This window comes from Diceros bicornis, chromosome 30, assembly GCF_020826845.1.
Source record: "Diceros bicornis minor isolate mBicDic1 chromosome 30, mDicBic1.mat.cur, whole genome shotgun sequence".
Taxonomy (NCBI): Eukaryota; Metazoa; Chordata; class Mammalia; order Perissodactyla; family Rhinocerotidae; genus Diceros; species Diceros bicornis.
Window position 1 is genome coordinate 5,331,077 of NC_080769.1, and position 27,327 is coordinate 5,358,403.

At 40.3% G+C, this 27,327-nt stretch overlaps 1 protein-coding gene across 1 annotated transcript; it reads right to left on the minus strand.

The window, feature by feature from the left end:
- Nucleotides 1–1,462: 1,462 nt before the first annotated feature.
- LOC131394561 (zinc finger protein 564-like) lies at nucleotides 1,463–25,944 on the minus strand. Its single transcript, XM_058525961.1, has 6 exons — nucleotides 25,841–25,944; nucleotides 6,991–7,117; nucleotides 6,724–6,784; nucleotides 6,121–6,353; nucleotides 3,571–3,687; nucleotides 1,463–3,321 (listed from the first exon to the last, which is right to left on the minus strand). Exons 1-5 carry the CDS (start codon nucleotides 25,841–25,843, stop codon nucleotides 3,602–3,604), a joined length of 510 nt encoding a protein of 169 aa, XP_058381944.1. The 5' UTR covers nucleotides 25,844–25,944; the 3' UTR covers nucleotides 1,463–3,321; nucleotides 3,571–3,601.
- Between the last annotated feature and the right edge of the window lie 1,383 nt (nucleotides 25,945–27,327).

The following is a 27,327-nucleotide window of genomic DNA, read 5'->3' on the forward strand; positions in this document are numbered from 1 at the left end:
GATGTCCGCAGGCAGATCTCACTTGGGATACAATTTTATGTCTTAGAACCACAGTGTATCCAAGGAAGCTGATTTAAACTCAAAGACAGATCCTGGGAGCCCTCTCACTAAGCTCCTAGTATGTGGATGAGATGAGGGCAGGTGCAGCTCTAGCATGTTTTTTTCAATTAAGACAGGGTTGCAAGAAAGGCCTGTGGAGGACTGAGTCCTTCTTCCCCAGTCCTCCACTTCTTCCTAAGAAGGAGCCCTCCTTTGGTGGAAAGAAGAGCTGAGCACATAAAAATAAAGGTTCAGGAGAGCTCAACAGTCTCCTAGCATAGGAAAGCAATTGTGTTTTGTGTTTTCTAATTATTAGACACACATATACAACATATACAAATATATATAGAATATTTTTAATGTACTCATGAGTTTTCACAAATGCATAGTAATACGGCCAGGAAAAGATGGAAACTCTATCATCATACCAAAAGAACACTCTTGTGGTGCCCATGTGACCCAAACCTCCAATACAGAAGTTAACACTAAAAAAATGGAAAAGATTGAACTTCCTTTGCTCTTTTAAACCTCGACGTTGTTAATGTTGTTTCCCACTTGTCCAGAACATGTGCTGGAAATCTAAGCATATGGGAAGGAGACGTGCGAACAGCAATATGGCAATGGGGCTCTGTGAATCACTGAAACAAGTCTTCCAGCCACTCCTGTGATGAAAAGATGTTGAAAATTTCCCATTTTGCTTTTTATACTCAATTAGGATGCTACTCAAAATGATACCCTCTCTCTCTGCAGCTCACCTCAATTATTCCTTACATGATGGCCTCTGAGCATTCGTAGCTCTTTTTGGGGTTTCCACTGGGAGATAGAGTGGACTCACATAGCTATCACTCTACTCATAGAACACACTCAGGATGCCATATGTTGTTACCAGATACATACTCAGGTTCTTTACCCACCACAAAAGAGGGGCCAAAAAAAACCGGAATGTCAGGCTTATGGCAAGGAAAGAGTTTTTATTTTGGGTGATGTCAGCTGGAAGACGAGAGCTCTCAAATTCATCCTGTCTCCACGAAAGATAGGAGGCAAGGGGTTTTAAAGGTTGTGAGGAATGCGGCATCTCGTAGGGAGGGGGAGCCTGGGGCCTTGCTGGTCAGTGCTTTCCCACCAGCCTGCATTTGGCCTCGTGAGGCTGCTGGCAGGGAGGAGGATGGCGAGATAAGGGAATCACAGGTGTCCTTGGTTGTTTGTGTCTATGGTGGATGGTGGATTTTGGCACTGGGAAGCCAAGGAGTTGAGGTCTGAGAAGCTTTAGCTCCTTGATATTTTCTAGATATCAGTTTCCCTGTATCAAAACTCAAGAACTGGTAATTAGCCAAAACTTCAGAGTGAGCCCACCTCCAGGCCACCTGGGCTTTTAACAATTTGTAACTTCTACCTGCCTTGTGAAGTTCAGGGATACAAAGGTTTAAAAAACTGATATTTACATATGAATGTAACTTAGAGAAGCAGGGAAAGGGGATGAGTGCTTTTGGTTTTAACACCATATATGCTGGGTTTAACGTAGGGGAACAGATATCAGGGTCGGCATCACTAGAACAGTGCAGGTGATTGTAACTGTTTCTCTAAATGGAGGAACTCCATGGTTTAGTGGTACATGTTGCGCACTCAGTCTGTAAAGCAGCAAAATGAAAAAACTAAACATTTTAAACATTTAAAGGTAAATGAAAATTGTCTCCTATAATATTAAACACAAAAAGACACCACAATTATCTGTGGCCTAAATTAATAGCAAGTCTCAAGTCCAGGTAACCATAATAATGACATCCTCACTCACTCTTACGCTAGCAGAAAAGATATACACACACCTCAGCCTCCCTATTAGCTCATATTGTTTTTTCACTTTTCTTCAAAGCCCTTACTTCCAGCTTACAAACCAAAGTTTTACCATTTGTTAACCATCTCTTTTCCCAGAAACATATAAGCACCACGACTGCAAGAACTGCTTTATTTCATGTCACTATATCCAAATCCTACTGTGCCTTATTTCTACTGAATTGGGTACACTGACTCTATAGTGCATGGCATGTGAGGGATGTTGAAACATTAGCATCAAGAGCATAGTCTCCGAGAAAGAAAGCCTTGATTGGCACAGTGGCCCTCTCTCCCTTGCTAGGTTTGTACTGTCTCACAATTTACCTAAACTCAAAGGCCTCAGTTGAGTCACAAAGGAAATATTAATAATATTATGTAGTATATTAAGGAGAGAATCTATGTATTTTAACTGAGGTACTTTATGGTAAACAGGGTCTAATACACCATAAGAGATACATCAGTGTTTTGATAATAAGTAGTAAAGCCAAAATCTGCCCCAGAGCACCAGGAGCTGCCTGCAGTCACTGCAAGGGCAAGTCTCATCCTGTTGATGAGAAAAATGTCACACATCATTCATCAAAGGTAAATGGTAACCACAATGGACCAGGATATGTATAAGGGAACTTTGTAACTCTATCTCTAAAAATGGAAAAATATAAAATTCCAAATCATAAAAATGATCATTATTTCCCTCTTCTTACTAATATGACTGACTGGAGCGTCTTAGAAATTAAGTTTAGCTCCATTAAATTGCCACCGTCTTCTAGAAAACAATGATTATGTTTACCAAGGATAGAATAGAGTTTACCTTCTCACAGCATTCAATACAGAAAAATGTCTTGCTTCCTTGAATAGCAATCAACTCATCTAACACCTGCCAAAATCCTATAAGAAGTCCTTCTTAGCACCCTGTCACTGTTACACCTCACAATCCTGTATGGTCTGTGGTCATTCTTATTAGAATTCATTACACCCCTCTCTTTGATTACAGATGTGATCCTCTGGGTCACTAGCAAAGGACACTGAGAAAACCATGATTTAAATTTTTGGTATTGAGAATGCATAAGAATAGTTTCATGACAAAAATTATAACTGTAAAAGAATAAAAAATAAAATTTTCCTGAGGAAAAAATACCTGAACTTGTATGCACATGATAATACTGACTCATAATGTAAAATGATTAAATAAAACTGAAAAGTTTATCTGAAAATCCATAATTATAATGGAATATTTTAATATATCCTCTGATGAAATAAAAAACAATAATATTTGTTAGCATATGAGGACTTAGAAGACAGTTGATAAGCTATTTCTATGAAACAACTACTGATCACGTTCATCTATAAGTAACATTTAACAGTCTTTCTGAGTGGAGGAAGGTGCTTCTTCTCACATGGGAGAAGCAAGTCAAGGCAGCCACTGCAGAATGCAGCAGAGAAACAGACTCCCAGGTCCTTCTTTTTTTTTTTTTTTTTTTTTTTTTTTTTTTTTTTTTTAAAGATTTTATTTATTTATTTTTTCCCCCAAAGCCCCAGCAGATAGTTGTATGTCATAGCTGTACATGCTTCTAGTTGCTGTATGTGGGACGCGGCCTCAGCATGGCTGGAGAAGCGGTGCGTCGGTGCACACCCGGGATCCGAACCCGGGCCGCCAGCAGCGGAGCGTGTGCACTTAACCGCTAAGCCACCGGGCCGGCCCAGGTCCTTCTTTTTGAATGCACCACTGTGGATGTCAAGGTGAATCAGGAAACATCCTGGCTAGCAGTATTAACAGCATAACGTGCTTCCTATACACATGAGACCTTACGCAGATAAAATCTAGAAAAAAGAGGAATCAGAGAACATGCTCAGTCATGCAAGTTTGAATCTGTTTCCTGGTAGACACAAGAGGCTTTACAGAAAAATCCAAACTCTGATGGATCTTTGAGGTGGAACTTGTGAAGACATCATTGGAAAACTACACCTCAAATTCAATGGAAATCAAAGAGTTGGTGGTGGTTTTGAGGACACTCTTGACTGGAAGGGCAAAAAATCCAGAAAATTGGCTAGAAGATGGAGTCTTCAAAGCTCCTAAGTTTCTGCCTCTCTCCCTGTATGGCAGCTCCAAAATGTGACTAATGTCTTCTTCTGTTCTGCCTTCCAAATCTCATGCAAGTGAGGCTCTTGCTGAATTCTAACTGGGAAGTATAAAGGGGCTGGATTCTGGAAAATCTACTTCCTAACACTACTCACAGGAAGGATATCTCCAACTCTAGCTTTTTGTGCCCTATCGCAGGTCTCTCTTATTAATCAAAGTCTATTCACCAAGTACTAGTCAGAAGGAAGGACAAGGAGCAAAGGCCTAAATGTGAAAATAATAATTCCCATGGAACTATACTCTTTGATAAGCTTTCCATACATAAAAAATTATTCCAACTGTTTAATAGGATGAAAAACGGAAAAAGTCTCCTATATTCAACATCACAAAAAAGGAGCTTTTTCAGTAAAAGAAGAAAGGAGCACTATACATATATAATTGAATAAGGATATCCTGGAACTGCCACACAAGGCCATGATGAAAATCCCAACAAATATCAAACTGTCATTTTCCAATGGCCCCTTAACACACAAAAAATAAAACATTATAAAAAAATAAACCTAATTGCATGTGAGAAATACACGTCAATTCAGGCATGGATCTAACTGGCTTCAGGAAATAAAGAGAAGAGCCAGCCCTGGTGGTCTAGTGGTTCAGATTTTGTGCCCTCACTACCATGGCCTGGGTTTGTTTCCTGGTTGTGGAGGCACACCACCCATGTGTCAGTTGTAATACTGTGCTGGTGGCTCACAGAGGGAACTAAACTAACAACTAGGATACACAACCATGCACTGAAGCTTTAAAAAAAATTAGGCATATTTATTATTTCATAAATATGAAAATATTAACATATTTAAGGAAAAATCACTATTAATCTTATGTACTATAGTAGAAAAATGACTTATAGAATTATCTCACCTCAATATTCATTTCTGAAAGTAATTAGTAGAAATCCACAGTCCAATGATGTACCTTAACAAACAGCCTTAGTAAACACAATATATTTACAACTTCGATAATAACTCTTTCATATTGAAAAGGTTTCTGAACATTATAGATGCATTAATTCCCATCAAGCTTTCGCATGTTATTTACATTTATATTTCTTTTTTTGGTGGGAGTTTTCACATTTTAGGAAGTGGGCCCATTGAAGTCCTTCCCACTCTGTTTACCTTCAAGAGGTTTTGTCCAGTGAGTCCTTTCATGCCTTTGGAAAGAACTGGAATCACTGAAGGCATTCTCACATTCCACACATTTATATGGTTTCTCTCCAGTGTGCACTCTCATGTATCTTTGCGAGTTTGTGTGACAAATGAAGGTTTTCCCACATTCCTTACATTCATGAGGTTTCTCTCCAGCATGACTTCTTTCATGTACTTGAAGAGAACTGGGACAAGTGAATGCTGTAGTACATGTTTTACATTCATATGGTTCCTCTCCAGTGTGACTTATTTATGTATTTGGAAGGAAATTTAATAACTGAAGGCTTTACCACATTACTTACATTCATAATTTCTCTCCTGTGTGACTTCTTTCATGTTGGTGAAAATTATGATAACTAAAGGCTTTTCCACATTGTTTACATTGATAAGGTTTCTCTATAATGTGGGTTTTTTCATGTATTCTAAGTGAACTTGCAATACTAAATAAAGGCTTTCCCACATTCTTTACATTCATAAGGTTTCCCTCCTGTGTGAGTCCTTTCATGTGTCTGTAAGGAAGCACAATATCTGTAGGCTTTCCCACATTCCTTACATTCATAGGGTTTCTTTCCAGTATGAGTTTTTTCATGTCTTTGAAGAGAACTGGGACAAGTGAATGTTTTACCACATTTTGCACATTCATACAGTTTCTCTCCAGTGTGGGTTCTTTCATGTACTTGAAGTGAACTAGAACAATTGAAGCCTTTCTCATATTCTTTGTATTTATAAGAAGCATCTCCAGTGTGCATCCTCATGTGTCTTCATAGGGTTTTGAGCCACATAAAGGCTTTCCCACATTCCTTACACTTACAGGTTCTCTCTCCATTGTGATTTCTTTCATGTTTTACTAAAATGTGGAGATAAACAAAGTCTTTCCCCATTCCTCACACTTACAGGTTCTCTCTCCATTGTGATTTCTTTCATGTTTTTCTAAAACGTGGAAATAAACAAAGGCTTTCCCACTTTCCTTACATTTATATGGCTTCTCTCCATACTTTTGATACTCAGATGGTTTGTGTTCAGTGTGACATCTCATGTGCCTCTTAACAGATGAATGATGCATGAAGACTTTTCCACATGCACTGCATTCACGTGGTTTCACTCCAGGAGTTTTCTTGTTCTGACTGAGATTTGGAACAAGGATGAAGTTTTCTCCATATTGATCACCCTCTTTACTTTTAAAGAGTCTCTCTACCATATGACTTCTGTGGAAAAAAAAATCACATTATTAATGATTTTATATTTATTACATTATGATTTATAGAAATAGTCTAGGTTTTTCTGCTTTATCTGAATTGTTTAAAATTCAATATACGGAATGCACTGCAAGAGGACTTTGCTTTGCTGCTATTTAAACACTGAAATTCATACAGATTATTAACACTGTTTCCAAGTAAACTCTTTTGCAAACACTAAACAACTCTGTCACATTTCAGAAAGGATTTTTAGTGAAAATTTTCTAAGAATAACTAAATTTGAAGCCGAGATTATTTGTTTTGTTTGCTTCTTTAGAAACTTTATAACATACCAGGATTCCCACGTGAGACACTGCTTCATATTGCGAGTGTGACTCACCTTTGTTTTCTCCCCTGGTTTCTGTACTGATCTTCAATGTCATGATCTTTCCATTTCTTTCCTAAAATGCAGACCAAGAAAAATGATTCCAAAGTGTTAGAAATTATAAAAAAAATTATTCAATTCTAGGTCCATGATGAGCTGTGACCATGCCTTGTTTATTTGTCAACATACCCCCTTTCCACATTCCAAATATTGGAGCAACATCAATGGCCAGGAAACATTTGTTCTTTAATTGACTAAATGAAGAAACGTCCTCATCCTTACCAATGGAGGCCAGATTCTTGAAGGTTTCCGACATCACATCTCTGTAGAGTTTCTTCTGTGAAGGATCCAATAAAGCCCACTCCTCCAGGGTGAAGGTCACAGACACATCCTCAATGGCCACTGAGACCTGAAGCATCCAAATATGTGTACAGTAAGGTGCATGAGACTGACAGTACTAGACGTCTATACACCCTTTGTAGGAACGTTATGTATGATTCTGTCTCCTCCAAACATTCACTCTATGACTCGATCATCAGAAACTCACTCTCTGTACACACTTTCTCATCAATTTAACAGCATCATGAATACAGAGAAATTATTTACATGCTTTTACTGTGATCACATTACATCTTATTTCTCTCTAATGGCAGGGTCCAGAGCATGGTGGGAAATGACAGAAATGCTATACAAATGAAACAAATATCATTTTAAGACTGATGATTCCTTGTGAGAAGAATCCTTTCATTTTCTTCCTTATTACTCACCAGTTACAGCACTCCATGAGGCAGAGGGTGAAATCTGCATGAGGTTTCTTTCTTTTTTTTTTTTTTAAGATTTTATTTATTTATTTTTCTCCCCCAAAGCCCCAGTAGATAGTTGTATGTCATAGCTGCACATCCTTCTAGTTGCTGTGTGTGGGACGCGGCCTCAGCAGGGCCGGAGAAGCGGTGCGTCGGTGCGTGCCCGGGATCCGAACCCGGGCCGCCAGCAGCCGAGCGCACGCACTTAACCGCTAAGCCACGGGGCCGGCCCTGCACGAGGTTTCAATGGATAAAAACATAGTGAAGAACTGAAAGCTATTTTTTCTCATCCCATCACCAAGCATGAGAGTACAAGAAGCCTGTAAAAGTCAAACTTTTAACAAAGCCAGCTGGCCACATTGTCTTAAAGTTCTCTAGGCCATTACAAGTAATCAGATGCAGCTGCCTGAATGTAAATATTCTGGTGGGGGAAGCACTGCTGTTAACACGTGTAATATTTATCACAGACTCAGTTCTTTCTTTTTCTCTCTGTCTAACTTCATGGGACTCCAAAGTTACTTGGAACTTAGAGTTCAGATGTAAGGAAAAAGGCATGACAATGTACAACATAAAAACCCTACACTCGTGAGCCTCAGGGCTGCTTCCAGCCAATTTCAGAACACATAGTGACATAATAACGTGTCACAAGAGCTTGTATTTATTTATTTATTTATTTGTGAGGAAGATCAGCCCTGAGCTAACATCCGATGCCAATCCTCCTCTTTTTTGCTGAGGAAGATCGGCCCTGGGCTAACGTCCAAGCCCATCATCCTCTACGTTATATGAGACGCCGCCACAGCATGCCTTGACAAGCGGTCCGGCAGTGCACGCCTGGGATCCAAACCTGCGAACCCCAGGCTGCCAAAGTGGAGCACGCGCACTGAACTGCTGCGCCACAGGGCCGGCCCCCACAAGAGCTTTTTTTTGGTCAAACCCTAACAGAGTATCCCGGGCCTTGCTGCCTTTGAGAGGCAGATTAAGAGCTGCAGATTGCAAGCCAGTTCCTTGAGGTCCACAATGGTTTGAAGGTGAATCTGCCCATGATTAAAAAATATGTAAAGGATTCAACAGTGCTTCCCTCCATAGAACATAAAATAGAACAACAGAATATGAAATCTCCATTCTCCAATTGAGGACAAATTGTTTCCCAAGCAACCACTCCAGGTGATGCCCTGACAACTTCTGGTTTGGCCCTCAGGGAGTTTAAAAGCTATCATTCTCAATCTCATAAGAGGAAAATGAACAAATGTGAAATGAACAATTCTTCTTAGATCCATGAGAGCATCGAGTCACAGGGCAAACCAGTGTCTCCAAAATTGGGAAAGAGAAAAGAAAGATGGCATTTCGAAATATGTCCCAAGTGTTCTGTTCTTAACAAAGTCTGTACTCAAAAAAATCTATTTCACCAGAGTCGAATGCAAAGATGGAAAAGAACAAAAGAGACAGAACCCAGTATCGATGAACCCATTAGTACAACACTTTTTAACAGAGGTTTACTTATTTATTATTTTTTCTCGTGTCAACATTGGTTTATAACATTATATAAATTTCAGGTGTACATCATTATATTTTGATTTTTGTGTAGATTACACCATGTTCACCACCCAAAGACTAATTACAATCCATCACCATACACATGTGCCTAATCACCCCTTTTACCCTCCTCTGTCCCCCTTTCACCTCTGGTAATTACCAATCCAATCTCTGTCTCCATGTGTTTTGTTGTTGTTGTTTTTATCTTCTATTTATGAGTGAGATCATACAGTATTTGACTTTGTCCCTCTTACTTATTTTGCTTAGCATAATACCCTCAAGGTCCATCCATGTTGTCACAAATGGCCAGATTTCATCCTTTTTTATGGCTGAGCAATATTCCATTGTATGTATATACCATGTCTTCTTTATCCATTCATCCCTTGATGGGCACCCAGGTTGCTTCCAAGTCTTGGCTATTTTGAATAATGCTGCAATGAACACAAGGGTGCATATATCTTTACACATTCATGTTCTCATGTTCTTTGGATAAATATCCAGCAGTGGAATAGCTGGATCGTATGGTAGTTCTATTCTTAATTTTTTGAGGAATCTCCATACTGTTTTCCATAGTGGCTGCACCAGTTTGCACTCCCACCAGCAGTGTATGACAGTTGCCTTCTCTCCACATCCTCTCCAACACTTATTGTTTCCTGTCTTGTTAGTTATAGCCATTCTGACAAGCATGAGTGATATCTCATTGTAGTTTTGATTTGCATTTCCCTGATAATTAGTGATGTTGAACATCTTTTGATGTACATGTTGGCCATCTGTATATTTTCTTTGGAGAAATGTCTGTTCAGATATTTTGCCCATTTTTTAATTGGGTTGTTAATTTTTTTGTTGACACATATATGTTCTTTATATACTTTGGAGACTAACCCCTTATCAGATGTATGGTTTGCAAATATCTTCTCCCATTTGTTAGGATGTCTTTTCGTTTTGTTGATGGTTTCCTTTGCTGTGCAGAAGCTTTTTAGTTTGATGTAGTCTCATTTATTTTTTCTTCTATTTCCCTTGCCCATTCAGACATGGTACTTGAAAATGTCCTGCTAAGACTGATGTTGAAGAGAGTACTGCCTATGTTTTCTTCTAGAAGTTTCATGTCTTACATTCAAGTCTTTAATCAATTTTGAGTTAATTTTTGTGTATAGTGTAAGATAATGGTCTACTTTCATTCTTTTGCATGTGGCTATCCAGTATTCCCAACACCATTTATTGGAGACTTTCCTTTCTCTATTTGATGTTCTTGGCTCCATTGTCAAAATTTAGCTATTCATAGATGTGTGGGTTTATTTCTGGGCTCTCAATTCTGTTCCATTGATCTCTGTGTCTGTTTTTGTGCCACTACCATGCTGTTTGGATTACTATAGCTCTGTAGTATATTTTAAAGTCAGAGAGTGTGATCCCTCCAACTTTGTTCTTTTTTTCAGGATTCCTTTGGCTATTCAGAGTTTTTTGTTGTTCCATATAAATTTTAGGATTCTTTGTTCTATTTTTGTGAAAAGTGTTGTTGGAACTCTGACAGGGGTTGCATTGAATCTATAGATTGCTTTAGGGAGTACGGACATTTTAACTATGTTAATTCTTCCAATCCAAAAGCATGAGATATCTTTCCATTTCTCTGTATCTTCTTCAATGTCTTTCAACAATGTTTTATAGTTTTCAGTGTACAGACCTTTCATGTCCTTGGTTAAGTTCATTCCTAGTTATTTTATTCTTTTTGTCGCAATTGTAAATGGGATTGTAGTCTTGATTTCTCTTTCTGCTACTTCATTGCTAGTGTATAGAAATGCAACTGATCTTTGTATGTTGATTTTGTATCCTGCAACTTTACCATATTCATTTAGTATTTCTAAAAGTTTTTTGGTGGATTCTTTAAGGTTTTTTATATATAAAATCATGTCATCTGTACATAGTGAGTTTCACTTCTTCTTTTCCAATTTGGATCCCTTTTATTTCTTTTTGTTGCCTGATTGTTCTGGCTAGGGCTTCCAATACTATGTTAAATAAGAGGGGTGAAAGTGGGCATCCTTGTCTGGTTCCTGTTCTTAAAGGGACAGCTTTCAGTTTTTCACCATTGAGAATGATATTAGCTGTGGGTTTGTCATATATGGTGTTTATTATGTGGAGGTACTTTCCTTCTATACCCATCTTATTCAGAGTTTTTATCATAAATGGATGTTGTATCTTGGCAAATGTTTTCTCTGTATCTATTGAGATGATTATGTGATTTTTATTTTTCATTTTGTCAATGTGGTGCATCATGTTGATTGATTTGTGGATGTTGAACCATCCCTGGATTCCTGGAATAAATCCCACTTGATCATGTTGTATGATCTTTTTATGTATTGTTGTATTTGATTTGCTAGTATTTTGTTGAGGATTTTTGCATTGATGTTCATCAATGATATTAGCTTGTAATTTTCTTTTTTTGTTATCTTTGTCTGGTTTTGATATTGGGGTAATGTTGGCTGCATAGAATGAGTTAGGAAGCTTTCCCTCCTCTTCAAATTTTTGGAAAAGTTTGAGAAGGATAGGTATTAAGTCTTCTTTGAATGTTTCATAGGATTCACCAGGAAGCTGTCTTGTCCTGGACTTCCATTTTTGGGGAGGTTTTTGATTACTGTTTCAATCTCCTTACTGGTGATTGGTCTATTCAAATTGTCTATTTCTTCTTGATTCAGTTTTGGAAGGTTGTATAATTCTAAAAATTTATCTGTTTCTTCTAGAATATCCAATTTGTTGGCATATAGCTTTTCATAGTATTCTCATATTCTTTTCTATTTCTGAGGTGTCCATTGTGATTTCTCCTCTTTCATTTCTGATTTTATTTATTTGAGCCTTCTCTTTTTTTCTTGGTGAGTCTAGCTGAAAGTTTGTCAATTTTGTTATCTTTTCAAAGAATCAGCTCTTCGTTTCATTGATTTTCTCCTAATTATTTTTTTAGTCTCTATTTCATTTATTTTTGCTCTTTTCTTATTACCTTCCTTCTACTGATTTGGGGCTTTGTTCTTCTTTTTCCAGTTCCTTTAGGTGCACTGTTAGATTGTTTTTGTGAGATTTTTCTTGTTTTTGAGGTAGGCCTGTATTGCTATAAACTTCCCTCTTAGAACTGCTTTTGCTGTATCTCGTAAATTTTGGCATGTCATATTTTCATTTGTCTCCAGGTATTTTTGATTTCTCCTTTGATTTCTTCATTGACCCAACCATTGTTCAGTAGCATTTTGTTTAATCTCCACATATTTGTGGCTTTTCTGATTTTCTTCCTATAGTTGATTTCTAGTTTCATATGGTTGTGCCCAGAAAAGATGCTTGGTATTATTTCCATCTTCTTAAATTTATTGAGACCTATTTTGTGGCCTAATATGTGATCTATCCTGGAGAATGTTCCAAGTGCATTTGAAAAGAATGTGTATTCTGCAGTTTTGGGATAGAATGTTCTATATATATGTACTAAGTCCAACTGGTCTAATGTGTCATTTAAGGCCAATGTTTCCTTATTGATCTTCTGTTTGGATGATCTATCCATTGGTGTAAGTGGAGTGTTAAAGTCTCCTACTATTATTGTGTTGCTGTCTATTTCTCCTTTTATGTCTGTTAATAATTGCTTTATATATTTAGGTGCTCCTATGTTGGGTGCATAGATATTTACAAGTGTTATATCCTCTTGTTGGATTGTTCCCCTTATCGTTATGTAGTGCCTTTCTTTGTCTCTTGTTACAGTTTTTGTTTTAAAGTCTATTTTGTCTTAGTATTGCTAATCCAGCATTCTTTTCATTGCCATTTGCATGGAGTATCTTTTTCCATCCTTTCACTTTCAGTTTGTGAGTGTCTTTAGGTCTGAAGTGTGTCTCCTGTATGCAGCATATATATGGGTCTTGTTTTTTTACCTAATCAGCCACCTTATGCCTTTTGACTGGGGCAGTTAGTCCATTGACATTTAAAGTACATATTGATAAGAATGTACTTATTGCCATGTTGTTACTTTTTTCTGGGTGTTTTAGTAGTCCTTCTCTGTTCCTTTCTTCTTCTCTTGCTCTCTTCTCTGTGGCTTGATGGCTTTGTCTAGTATTATGTTTGGGTTCTTTTCTCTTAATTTTTTGTGTATTTATTATAGGTTTCTGGTTTGTGATTACCATGAGGTTCATATACAATAACCTACGTATATAGTAACCTATATTAAGTTGATGGTCTCTTTAGTTTGACTTCTTGCTAAAAGCACTACTCTTTTATTCCCCTCCTCCCACATTTTATATTTTTGACATCATATCTAAGCTCCTTTTTTGTGCTTGTGTATCTGTTACTCTCTTATCATGGAAATAGATCATTTTAACACTTTTGTCTTTTGACCTTCATATTAGCTTCATAGGTGGTTGATCTGCTACCTTTATTGTATGTTTGCCTTTACCAGTGATTTTATTGCTTTTTTTTTTTTGGATAATTTTCTATTCCTATTTGTGGTCTTCTCTTTTCCACTTAAATAAGTCCCTTCAGCTTTTCTTGTAAAGCTGGTTTCTTGATGATAAACTCCTTTAGTTTTTGCTTATCTGGGAAACTCTTTATGTCTCCATCCATTCTGAATGATAACCTTACCAGGTGGAGTATTCTTGGCTGTAAGTTTTTTCCATTCAGCATTTTAAATATATCATACCACTTCCTTCTAGCCTGTAAGGTTTCTGCTGAGAAGTCAGCTGATAGTCTTATGAGGTTTCCTTTGTATATAACTTGTTACCTTTCTCTTGCAGCTTTTAGGATTCTCTCTTTATTTTTTTTGTGAGGAAGATTAGCCCTGAGCTAACATCCGATGCCAATCCTCCTATTTTTGCTGAGGAAGATTGGCCCTGGGCTAACATCCGTGCCCATCTTCCTCTACTTTATATGGGACGCCACCACGGCGTGGCTTGACAAGCGGTACATTGGTGCGTGCCTGGAATCCGAACCTGTGAACCCCGGGCAGTGGTAGCGGAGTGGGCGCACTTAACCACTGTGTCACTGGGCCAGCCCCTCTCATTATCTTTAAAACTTGACATTGTAATTATAATGTCTCTTGGTGTAGGTCTCTTTGGGTTTACCTTGTTTGGTACTCTCTGTGCTTCCTGTACCTGGATGTCTGTTTCCTTCCTTAGGTTAGGAAAGTTTTCAGTGATTATTTCTTCAAATAGATTCTCTGCCACTTTGTCTCTCTCTTCTCCTCCTGGGACAGCTATAACACAGATATTATTGTGCTTGATGTCGTCCCAGAGGTCCCTTAGATTGTCCTCATTCTTTTTAATTCTTTTATCTTTTATTTGTTCAGCTTTGGTGATTTTCTCTAGTCTTTTGTCCAGCTCACTGATTTGTTGTTCTGTATCATCTACTCCACTATTGAGTTCTTCTAGTGAATTTTTCATTTCCGGTATTGAATTCTTCATTTCTGATTGTTTTTTTTTTTTATATTTTCCAATTCTTTGTTGAAGTTCTCACTGAGTTTCTCCATTCTCCTCTCAAGATCAGTGAGCATCCTTATGACTATTTGTACTCTTTGTCAGGTAGATTGTTCATTTCTGTTTCATTTAATTCTTTTTCTGGGGTTTTTTCTTGGTCCCTTACTTGAAACATATTCCTTTGTCTCCTTATTTTGCCTCTTTCTCTGTGCTTATACCTATGTATTAGGTAGGTCAGCTACATCTCCTGCTCTTGGAGAGGTGGCCTTATGAGGCTCAGCAGTGTGCCTCCCTCTCATCATGTTTCAAATGTTCCAGGAGTGTCCCCTGTGTGGGCTACATCTGACTTTCTGTTATAGCAGGGTTGCTCTTGCTGCAGGTGCCTGGGGAAGCTAAGCTGTTCCCATGGCCGGCTGGTTATAATGCTCAGCAGTGTGTGGCTGCTATGGTCTTTTCAGTCATTTTCTTGGGCATGGGAAGCCCCAGCACAGTTGGCTGCAAGGTCTAATAGCACACTCCTGTTGCAGTTTTTCTGTTAAGTGTGTAGGTCCCCAGTGTGGCTGGTTACTAGGCTGAGAGGCTTATAATTTCTGTAGGCCTCTGGCCTGCAAGGCTGTTGTCAGGTCTCTCAAGGTTGCAGATGGGGCGGGCCAGCCCCAAGCATGGCAGCACCCAATTTTTTCAGGCTTTGGAAGGTGGGGCCAATCCCCTATGTGGCTGTTTGAGAAGCACAACTCTGCTGTAGCTGACAGGCCCCACTGCCTGCAGGGCCACACACTCCATCAACACAGTCCTGCCTTGTGCGGGTGCTCCGACCCACTGAAGTGGACCCAGTCACCCCACTGCAGAGGCCCCACACACTTCACCAATGCAGGCCCACCCTTGTGCGTGCCCTGCCCTGCAAAGGCAGACCCATTCACTCAGTTGCAGAGGTTCCAGGCACCCCACCTATGTGGACCTACAAGTTGCCTGAGGGCTTGATGTTGGGTGGGGCCAGTCCCTAGGGTGGGCTGCCTGCCCTGTCTGAGCTGGATTAAATTAGTGCTTTAGTGAGTAGGGCAGACCCCTGTGCTAATAGGCAGAGGAAAAACTCCAATGGCATCTGCCAGCATCTGTGTCAGCATGCCTGTACTAGGTCACAATAATGGCTGCCATCAATGTCTCAGTCCCTGGGGATGTCTCACCACTCACTGAGATGCACCCAGAACCTATCAGGTGAGTCCCTTTTCACCAATGGACTGTGAACTTTTCTTTCTGGTGATTTTATGTTGCTTTCTGAAATGAGTGAATTTGTGCATGGGCCCTTTAAGAGCAGGCTTTTTTCCCCTTATGTCCAATAGGTTTTCTGGGGGTATTCCCCATTGTAGTTAATATCCAGCAAAGCCAGGTATTGTGACACTTGTCTTGGTTGTGCTGAGTCCAAAAGCTGCTTATTGTGGTAATGCTCCCCTGCTCAGAACCCCCACTCCTCCAGGGAAGGCTTCATACCTTAAGGTTTCTCCCAGCTGGCTGTGAAGCATTGTGGCTGGAAGGTGGCTTTTTTCTCTCCAGAAAGGAATTTCTGCCTCTTCAACCTCAGTCACCACTGTCCCTTGGTGTGGGTGCTCTTTCTAGTCAGTTTTCAGTTCTCTCTTAGGGGTAATTATTCCAAGAGTAGTTGTAAATTTGTTGTGCCCATGGGAGGAGGTAATTTCAGAGTCTGCCTATGCCACCATCTTGACACCATTCCGTCAAAAGAGGTTTAAAATATACGTTATGGAAATACCTAAAGGAAAACAGAGACAGAAAGAAACAGAAAAAATAAATAATAACCACCAATTTCCTAAAATTAATGATAGATGGCAAATTATAGATCCAAGCTGCTCAGAGAACACTAAATATAAAAACACAAAAAATACACACCCAAGTATATCATATTCACACTAGACAAAAATCAAAGACAAAGAGATTATATTGAAAGAAGCCAGAGGGGAAAACACTTCTTAGGTATAGACAAACAAATATTTGAATTAAATTGGACTTCTTTTCAGAAACCATGCAATCAAGAACAGAGTGGAGAGAAATATTTAATGTTTTGAATTTAAAAAAGACACTCTCCTAGAATTCTGTGTCAAGCAAAACCATCCTTCAAAAACAAAGGAGGAATAAAGACTTTATGAGACAAAAATTGATTGAATTTGTCATTAGTACCTATTTTGAGTAAAACATTGTAAAATTCACAAAGAACGTAAATGATGAAGGAGATTAGAAATGCAATAAATAAGGGTAAATATCTTTTATATTTCTTATCATAATTGATATAACAGATGACACTGTTTAAAATAATATTAGCAACACTGTACTTCGTAATGATAAGCTTGTGGACAAGTGAGATAAATGACAACAATGTGACAAGGGACAGGGAGTCTGAAACCGGGACAATGTGTTATGAGGCACTTGAACAACAGTGAAGTGGTATACTGCTACTCGACAGAGGAGGTGGGTTGGTTGTAAGGATGTACTGAAAATTCAAAGCCAATCACTAAAAGAGATTTTTTTTAAAAAATGTGAAATTGATATGCTAAGTGAGAGGAAAAAAAAGAATCAGATAAAAAGTTCAATTAATGACAGAGAAGGCAGAAAAGAGGTGGAAGACAAAAAGAAATAAACAAGGTAAAAATGGAAAACAGTAAAAGTTTTCATAAATATTAATCCAACTCTGTCAATAACCACTTTAATCATCAATGGTCTCAATAAAACAGAGAGATACAGTAATATCAGATGTTAAAAATCACATTTAATTTAGAATCACATTTAATAAGAAAGCCACTTTATAAAGACCCAGAGAGATAAAAGGTGAAGGCATGAGAAAAATGTATTATACAAACACTAATCAAAAGAAAGGTGCCATAGATATATGAATTATAGACAATGCAGATTTGTCTATAGGAAAACCCATAGACAAAGAGGGGCATTACATAATGATAAAGGGGTCCATTCTCCAAGAAGGCACAGAAATTTTTCATTTGTATGTGCTTAACAAAGGAGGGAAAACCACAAAGGCAAGGGCTGATAGAATGCAAGGAGAGGGGCCAGCCCTGTGGCTTAGCGGTTAAGTGCGCACGTTCCGCTACTGGCGGCCCGGGTTTGGATCCCGGGCGCGCACCGACGCACCGCTTGTCCGGCCATGCTGAGGCCGCGTCCCACATACAGCAACTAGACGGATGTACAACTATGACATACAACTATCTACCGGGGCTTTGGGGGAGAAAAAGGAGGAGGATTGGCAATAGATGTTACCTCAGGGCCAGTCTTCCTCAGCAAAAAGAGGAGGATTGGCCTGGATGTTAGCTCAGGGCTAATCTTCCTCACACACACACACACACACACACAAAATTCCAGCAGGCAAAAAATCAGGAAGGACATAATTAAATTGAACAGCACTATACAACAACTGGATTTCATTGTAATCTATGGAATACTTCATGCAACAACAGTAGACTTACACATATTTCTCAAGTTCACATGGAACATTAATCAAGACAGAACACATTCTGGGACATAAAGCACACCTTAACAAATCTGAAAGAACAAAAATCATAGAAAATATGCTCTTAGACCACACAAACATTAATCTAGAAATCAATAAAAGCAAGATATTTGGAAAAGCCCCAAATACATGGAGATTTAACAACACAGTTCTGAATAACACTTGGGGTCAAAGAAGTCTCAAAAGAAATTAAAAATTATTTTGAACTAAGTGAAATAAAAAAACAATGTATCAAAGAATGAGGGATGCAGCAAAACCAGTACCTATAGTAAAATGTATGCCATCAAACAAATACACTGGAAAAAAAAGAAAGATCTATAATCAATAATGTAAGCATCTACCTTAGAAAACACTAAAAAGAACAGCAAATTAAACCCAAAGTAAGCACAATAAAATAAATAATAAAAATTAGAAAAGAAATTAATGTAAGTGTGGGAAATCAGTGGAGAAAAATTGTTTACAAAGCTGGTTCTTTGACAAGACTAATAAAACTGATAAACATCTAGTCAAGATAACTAAGAAAAGAGGAAAGACAAAAATTACTAATATGAAAAATGAAAGAAGGGAGAAATGAAAATAAAAAAGGATTTGATAAAATCCAACATCCATTTATGATGACAAACTAGTAATAGAAGGGAACTTCCACTTCTTGAGAAAGAACATCTTCACAAATCCTATAGCTAAATTCATAACATTTGTTCCACATGACATGATTTATCTCTGTGAAACATTTGAAAGAATTTACAACAGAAATTTCTCCTGGAATTAATAAGAAAGTATAGCAAGGTTGAATGTGCAGAAGTCAACTACTTTCATACAGACCTAGACAAATACAGTCAACTGATCTTTGACAAAAGAGGAAAGGCAATTCAAATGAAGAAGAAAGTCTTTTAAACAAATAGTATTGGAAACAATGGATATCGACATACAAACACACACACACACACAAAATGAATGTAGACACAGGTCTTACATATTTCACAAAAATTAACTCAAAACACATCATAGATCTAAATGTGAAATGCAAAAGGAACAAATTCCTATAAGATAAAATAGAAAATCTAGATGACCTTGGGTTTGGTGACGAATTTTTAGATACAACCCCAAAGTAAAGTCCATAAAAGAAAAAAATGATAATTTCACTTCATTCAAATAAAAAAGTGCTCTGAGAAAGACAGTGTTAAGAGAATGAAAAGACAAGACATAGATTAGGAGAAAATCTTTGCAAAACATGTATCTGATAAATGACTGGTATCTGAAATAACCAAACAACTCTTAAAACTCAATAGTCAAAAGACAAACAACCCAATTAAAAAATGAGCAAAAGATCTGAACAGACAGCTCACTGAAGAAGATATATAGATGGGAGATAAGCAATATGAAAACATGCTCCACAGCAAATGTCATTGGGAAATTGCAACTAAAACAATGAGGTATCATTAAAAACTTAATTAGGTAAAACTCAAAACACTCAGAACACCAAATATCAGTGAAGATGTGAAGCTACGGTAATCCTCATTCATTGCTGGTGGGAATGGAATTTGGTACCCCTACAATGGAAGACAGGAACTTACTTTCAAAATGAAATACAGTCTTACTATATATAGTAAGACCAGCAATCACACCCCTTGTTATTTTTCCAATTGAGTTGAAACCTTATGCTCACAGAAAACCTGTACATTAATATTTGTTGGTACTTTCTTCATAATTGGCAAGAGGTAGAGTTAAGCAAGATGTCCTTCAAGACTCGAATAGACAATCAGTGGCATATCCATATGATGAGATACTATTCAGTGATAGAAAGAAACGAAGAGTCAAGCCATGCAAACACATGGAAGAACCTAAAAAATATATGGCAAAGTGAAAGAAGCCAATCTCACAAGGCTACACACTGTGTGATCACAAGTATATGACACTCTGGAAAAGAGAAAGGCAGAAGCCAGTAAAAGATCTTTGGTTTTGAAGGATTTGGGGGTTGGAAGGAGGCATGAATCAATAGATGGAACACAGAAAATTCAGGGAAGTGAAACTACATTATATGATACAGAAATGATGGATCGATGCTATTATACCTTTGCCAAAACCCACACATTATATAACTCAAACAGTCAACACAGGGGGGCAGCCCGGTGGCGCAAGCGGTTAAGCGCGCACGTTCTGCTGCGGTGGCCCGGGGTTCGCAGGTTCGGATCCCAGGTGCGCACCAACGACAGCTTGGCAAGCCATGCTGTGGCGGCGTCCCACATAAAGTGGAGGAAGATGAGGCACAGATGTTAGCCCAGGGCCAGTCTTCCTCAGCAAAAAAAGAGAAGGATTGGCAGATGTTAGCACAGGGCTGATCTTCCTCACAAAAAAAAAAAAAAGAGTCAACGCCAGTGTACACTTTGCCCTTTATTGCACCAATAGTGGTTCATCAATTGTAACAAATGTACCACTGTCATAGAAGATGTAAAAAATAATGCAAACTGTGTGGATACAGAGGGATTATGTGGGAGCTCTCTTTACCTTCTGATAAATTTTTCTGTTAACCTAAAACTGCTCTAAAATAACTGAAATCTATTGGGAAAAAAAAAGATGAAAACAAATTCATTACAATTGAACCCTGATGAGTGACTGATGACTGAAACAGACCATCTTTCATTCAGGTGACTTGAACTTACAGATCTTCCTTGACTTATGAGGGGCTTACATCCTGAGAAACCCATCGTAAATTGAAGTTATTGTACACCAAAAATGCTTTAATACACCTAACATGGCAAACAGCACAGCTTAGCCTCGTCTACCTGAAACATGCTCAGAACACTTACATTAGCCTACAATTGGACTAACTCATCTAACACAAAGTCTATTTTATGATAAAGTGTTAACTATCTCACGTAATTTAAAGCGAGGCACTATATATTCTGAGAAGTGCCATGATTACCATCGGTAATCTGGAATTCCAATGTTGATAAGACGTGTCCTTGTGAGTCCTTATATTGTGGACTTAGGAATGTAAAGACAAGTGTTAGCTCAATTTATATTCTGGATATCACTGAGTCAAGAGTCCCTTTACCAGAAAAGGGCAACTTTTGGACAACAGTCCAAGAGTCTGAACACATGCAGATGGGGCTAATTGTGGGCCAGTAATAAACTGACTGACTGAAGTTTGGTTAGCTGTGGTGACCTGTAGGTTAGGTTCTTCATCAGGGATGTCCCAATGGAGGGATGAAGAGCAGGAACTCTCCACTGAGCTCCATCATGTATGAATGTGTATTGTTGTCCTTAAAGTCTATGCACTCCCCAGTGCTGTGCATTCAGTTAATCCCAAGGAACTCAGGGAACCAAGGCCTCTGGGAGAGAGGTGACCTCCTCCAGCACCCTAACATCTTTCAAGGGACTGACGTAAGAAACGCCATGCCGGGCCAGCCCTGTTTAGCAGTTAAGTGTGCGGGCTCCACTACTGGCGGCCCGGGTTTGGATCCCGGGCGCGCACCAATGCACCGCTTCTTCAGCCATGCTGAGGCCGCATCCCACATACAGCAACTAGAAGGATGTGCAACTATGACATACAACTATCTACTGGGGCTTTTGGAAAAAAAAAAAAAAAAAAGGAGGAGGATTGGCAATAGACGTTAGCTCAGAGCTGGTCTTCCTCAGCGAAAAGAGGAGGATTAGCATGGATGTTAGCTCAGGGCTGATGTTCCTCACAAAAAAAAAAAAAAAAAGAAAGAGAAAAAGAAAGGCCATGCCCTCCTGCAGGTGGCATAAGCCAGGGGACCAAGGTTTGGCTCCAACATTACAAATAGGTGTCAGTAGCTGTGCTGAGCTGGTGGGGGGCTGTTTCCAGAGCCAAAGGCATAATACGCACCTTAGAAGAGGATCACATGCTCAGTGCTTATGGGAGCCTCTATTTTCAAGAGAGCACAATAGGTGCCGATAATTGCAGATCTAAAAGAATATAGTGTGGGGCCTAGGACAGTTTCTTGCATCAGAAGCCTATGGACAACTTAAGGCCCCCCTCCAGAGAGCCTCAAATCACTGTCATCAGGGTTAGTGGCCTCCTCCATGACAACTGGGTTGCTTTACAGAGTTTAAGGAACAAAGGCTTAAGTTGGGTTTGAACTAATCCCTTTGCTATGCCAAATGCAATCTGTGGGTGTTGTCCACTACAACCCAGAGGGTCAGGATCTCTGTGGCAATAGATGCAGGGGCAGCATCAACAGAGTTACTTAGGGGTCCTGGTGAGCCCTCCAGAATCTCACCATCTACTGGCTGCCTTTCCCTGTCTCTTCTCTTTCTCTCTGAAATTCCTGCTCTTTAAGGAGTGACCATCTGATGGGCTCACCTCATTCCCAGGGTAGAATCATCCTTGTACCTCGCCAACTGTTCCCCTCTAATGTCTGGGTAATCCCAGCCTCAGCCACATCTTCACTCTAAACACAAATAGATTCCAACAAGACATGGACCCTGGACCACTGTAATGAGGGCCATTCTCATACTCCTGCTCTCAAAGGACAAGGAATTAAGGGGACTGCCAACTCAGAGTCCTCTGTACATAGAACCCAGGCTTGGTGGGTCAACAATGCACACAGGGCAGCACAGCTCACAGGAGGAGCTGCCCAGCAAGCAGCAGCTCACAGTGCAGGAGCCTCCAGGCTTTCTCATCAGCCCGTCCAGATAAGAAGGCCTAGGGGAAAGGGAGGGGTGAGGCTTAAGTTTTCAGAAGCCAAACACCAAATATGTGGACCCTGGCCACTCATTACCAGAACAAACAGGGGTAAGAGAAATAGGCATTTGAATTGGTTTGCTTTTACATAAAAAAACACTAACAGGATGATGAAGCAGTGATCAAAACTGGTCATTTGAGGGGGGCTGGAGTGACAGCAGAGGAGTGGGGCAGGATATGCAGGCAGGGAATTGTGTTAGTTTCCTCTCAAAGAAATAGTTCAATCCTTCCAATGCAATATTTATTTTAAATAAAAGAGAAATTTATATACACTATATTTTCCTCTGCTTAATCATTATTATTAATTAACTTTTACTTTATTAACTAATTTAATTTGTACTTTCTACAAAGGAAGCCACTCCAAGATTTGATCCTTTAAATAATAATGGATATGAAATTCTAAATCATAAAAAATGAAAACTAACAAATCCCTTTTTAACTAAAAGGAAAGGGGCATCACAATTTGTCCTTCATTATAGTAAACATCAGTGATATTTTCAGGAAAGATAACATATTATAACACATTAGGGGTTTGCAATTAAGCCTTTAAATGTACTAGGAATTTAAAGATTTACAGAAGCTTTGCAGTGTTTTCTTCATATCAATTAAAATAAAAATTCAAATGTTTTTTCCTCAGCCATTAAAATAGGAATTCATTTGCCTTAGGAATAGTACTGCCTTTTAAATGTCAAAGTTCTCTAGGGACATGGACACACAAAAACCGACCAAAAATGGGAAAATGTACAAGAGAACTTAAATAGACCCATCTCATATCTTGAGGTTCTCTCGCCTAATAAAATAAAAATTCTATTTGGTTCCACAATTTTCCTGCCTTACTCACTAGTATCTATATATCAACTTAAACTGTAAAAGCCCAAGTGCGAACAGAAACTAAAATCAAAGGGGTGCAAACTTCAGTTAATAAAGAAATCCAAGGAAGAAACACAAATAGTTGAATCAGCTCATAGAACAACCTGATTACCTACAGTTCAGAAGGAAAACTCAGGTTCAGAAAGTTGAGCATATTTCTAGACTTGGGGTCTAGACTCTCCTGGTTGAGACAGAACCCCTGGAGCGAGTCAGTCCCTGGTGGAGGAGGGTGGGGCACCTGAGCAGCCACAGGAGTGAACTCTGGGGGCTCCACACGCCCTCCCCTCACCTGTGAGCATGGAAGCACTGCCTCCCCCAGGCTTCCCTTCTCACAGTGAGGACACGCTCAGCCTGATTCAGTTTAAAGTTCTCATGCAAATGAACTCCCAAATTCCTAAACCCTCTGTCCACAGGACAGAACACCTGATTTTCGCAGACTTCTTTCTGCGCCCCCCCTAACCCCCAGTAGATAGTTGTATGTCATAGCTGCACATCCTTCTAGTTGCTGTATGTGGGACGTGGCCTCAGCATGGCCGGAGAAGCGGTGCGTATGTGCGCGCCTGGGATCCGAACCCCGGGCACCAGCAGCGGAGCGGGCGCGCGCGCAGTTACCTGCTAAGCCACGGGGCCGACCCCTCACGGACTTCTTAATATGCACAAATTACACTCTGAGTGCACCCGTATCATGGATACAACACTCAATACAATGTTTAAAATGTCTAGGTCTAAGGAACCACAACCACAACCTCAGAAAGGGCATCACTCCCTGTCCCCCATGTGCACGTGCACCCCCAGCTTTCCAGGGCTCTGCAGCTGCTCTCAGTATAGAGGCTCCTTCCATGGGGGGTGTGAGCAGTAGGACACCTGCAGGGGGAGGCTCCCCAGGAAGCACAACTGGGCCTTCAAGTCCTTCCCTTTGCAGGCCCAAGGGGGCCTTAGCTTGGAGACAATGACCTTACCCTCTGCTCCCCACTGCAGGTGCTCTGCAACACCTTTGGTATTTTAAACACACAAACCCAGTGTTTGAGAAATTCAACAAAATTACTCAAACCCAGTGTTTATGCGTTAATGAGAGAAGAAAATCACAAGTCACTTTCACTAGCTCAACCAGAAAACCCCAAATATCTATTCCTTTCAGAAAAAAAGACAACAATTATTATTTCCAGGGCAAGTTTGTTTTCTAAATAATCAATCACACTTGAACACTTCTCATCAGCAAGTCTAAGTCCTGGAATTTCACATGAAACCACCCAAAAGTAGAGTCCTCAGAAACTTACTAGACACACTCAGGGGAAGAAAAGTGTGAGAGAAGAATTCTTAACAAATGGAATGTAATACTGAAATATTTTATTTCTTCTAAAATTCACCTCTCTTGCCTCTTTGGAAATATTTTAGTGTCTTTCAAGCTCTATCAATTCAATACATTTTAATTCCCTTTGAAAATGTTGACTTAAGTAAATCAATACACATTTTCGGGTAATAGACCGAGGGAGGGGCAGTGCTAACAGGAGAGAACACACTGGAAAGATCCCGAGGGGAGCGGCACAAGGATTTCATACACAGTATTCCAGGTGATTATTCTTGGTTTTCCTCTCATGTAAAACATCCACAAACAAAAAATTAATCTTTAAAAAAAGCCACACATGGCTCGGTTCAAAAACGATAAATTAAAATATTGGATTTGTTTGACCCAATGATACTGTGAAATGAAATGAAGATGATGTGAATCAGCGAGCGGAAGTTCGCTTTGGGAATGCGGGGAAGGATCTGGAAATTTAGGGATTTATTGCCAGTCCTAGGAACGGCTAGGCTGAGGGGACAGGGCCGTGGCTTTGGAACCCTGCTCCCCAGATATATGGAAAATTCAGAAGAAAATGAATACCCCTTGGGGAGAAATGAGGGGCTGGGGACCCCACAGACCACAGCTCCTCCCACGCAGGAGCCCCGGAGACCGAGTCACGACTGTCCCTGATGACCCTCCCCGTGGTCGCCGCACCATCTGGGGACACGCGGGGCTGCGGGCGCAGAGCTGCCCAGAGAGGCTCCGGGGCCGCAGTCGCCGCGCGCAGTGACCACAGGACGCCCGGGGTCCCGGCTGCCGGCCCCGCCCCCACGCTGCGGCCGGAGGGGACTGAGGTCCGAGCGGCGCCCCCGCGGACTCGGGTCCGCAGACTCGGAGGTGACCGCGGGGAGGCTGGTCCCGCCACGGCCGGTTCCGACCAGCCCCTCCTCCCCGTCTCCTCACCCGGGGCCGCACACTCACCATGTCTATACTCCTGGGTCCCCTGAGTCCTTCCTGTGACTCCCACGGCCAGTGCAGATCACAGCCGGATAGAGGCTGCGGCAGAGCCACCAGGGTCCCTTTAAGGCAGGTGACCCACGAACTAGAGCAAGGCTTGGGGGAGATGGGATATCTCTGCAGGGCAGCTCTTTGCCCCACCCACCTGCCTCAGAAGCACCCCTGATTGGACAGTTCCCAAGGGCTACGCCCCCTCAACCATGAATGACAGCCGTCGGAGAGGACGCGGGGCTCAGCCAATCCAGCTTCTGTGGTTGGGCCAGAACACATCCTGCCTAGATATTTGCAGTTAAACAGTAGGTTTTCCAGGCCTGCGGCTGACGCTGTGGTTTCCCCCTCCTCTATGAACGCGTGGTCACAGGTGTGCACAGGGAACTCCTGATTCAGTTGCAAGACGGAGCAGCTACAGACAAAACGGTGACCCAGGCCAGGCCACACTGGAACGAGAGGGTCTTATGTCTTCTAGGGGTCAAGGGCGTGGTGGTAAGGCTGTGAGGCCACTCATGGAACTTGAACCTTTGTTTAGAAATGCAGACACTTAAATGAGACCTCACCATCTTGAATAAAGAGTCTGGCTCCATTTTGATCTTTATTCCTTGCCAGTGTTCAGCCTTCCACCCATCCTTCCCCTCCCACACTCCTTTGGTTCCTAGGATAAAGAATCCCAGGGCACTTGACTCTGGTGGGAAGTAGGAACCCCACAGCCCCAACTGGGCGCAGGGACTCTTCTCAGAGCAACCACAAGCTATGAGATGTTCATTAATTTTCACTTGTACATTTCACACCGGAGGGAAGTTTATTTTATATCAGTCTTCTCCTGTGTGCCTAGAAAAGTAAATGGTATAATATCCCTAATTTTTTTTGTGAGGAAGATCAGCCCTGAGCTAACATCCATGCTAATCCTCCTCTTTTTGCTGAGGAAGACCGGCTCTGAGCTAACATCTATTGCCAATCCTCCTCCTTTTTTTCCCCCCAAAACCCCAGTAGATAGTTGTATGTCATAGTTGCACATCCTTCTAGTGGCTGTATGTGGGATGCAGCCTCAGCATGGCCAGAGAAGCGGTGCTTCGCTGCGTGCCCGGGATCTGAACCCTGGCCGCCAGCAGCGTAGCGCACGCACTTAACTGCTAAGCCACTGGGCCGGCCCTCCCTAAGATAATTGAATTTCGGTTTTCATGGACATAAGAAAAACAATAAATCATTGTGTAACTTTGGGATGCACTTGGAAACTATTTTCCCCCCCATCTTTATTGAGGTATAATTAATAAAATTGATTTAAAAATTACAATATGATGATTTGTTACACATATACTCTATTGTATAATTGCAATTTGTTAAGAGAGTGGATCTTAAGCATTTTCACCACACACACACACACACACACGATACATTGTGAGGTGATGGATGTTTTGATTAACCTGGAAACTCATATGCCTAAGAGCCTGGATTGC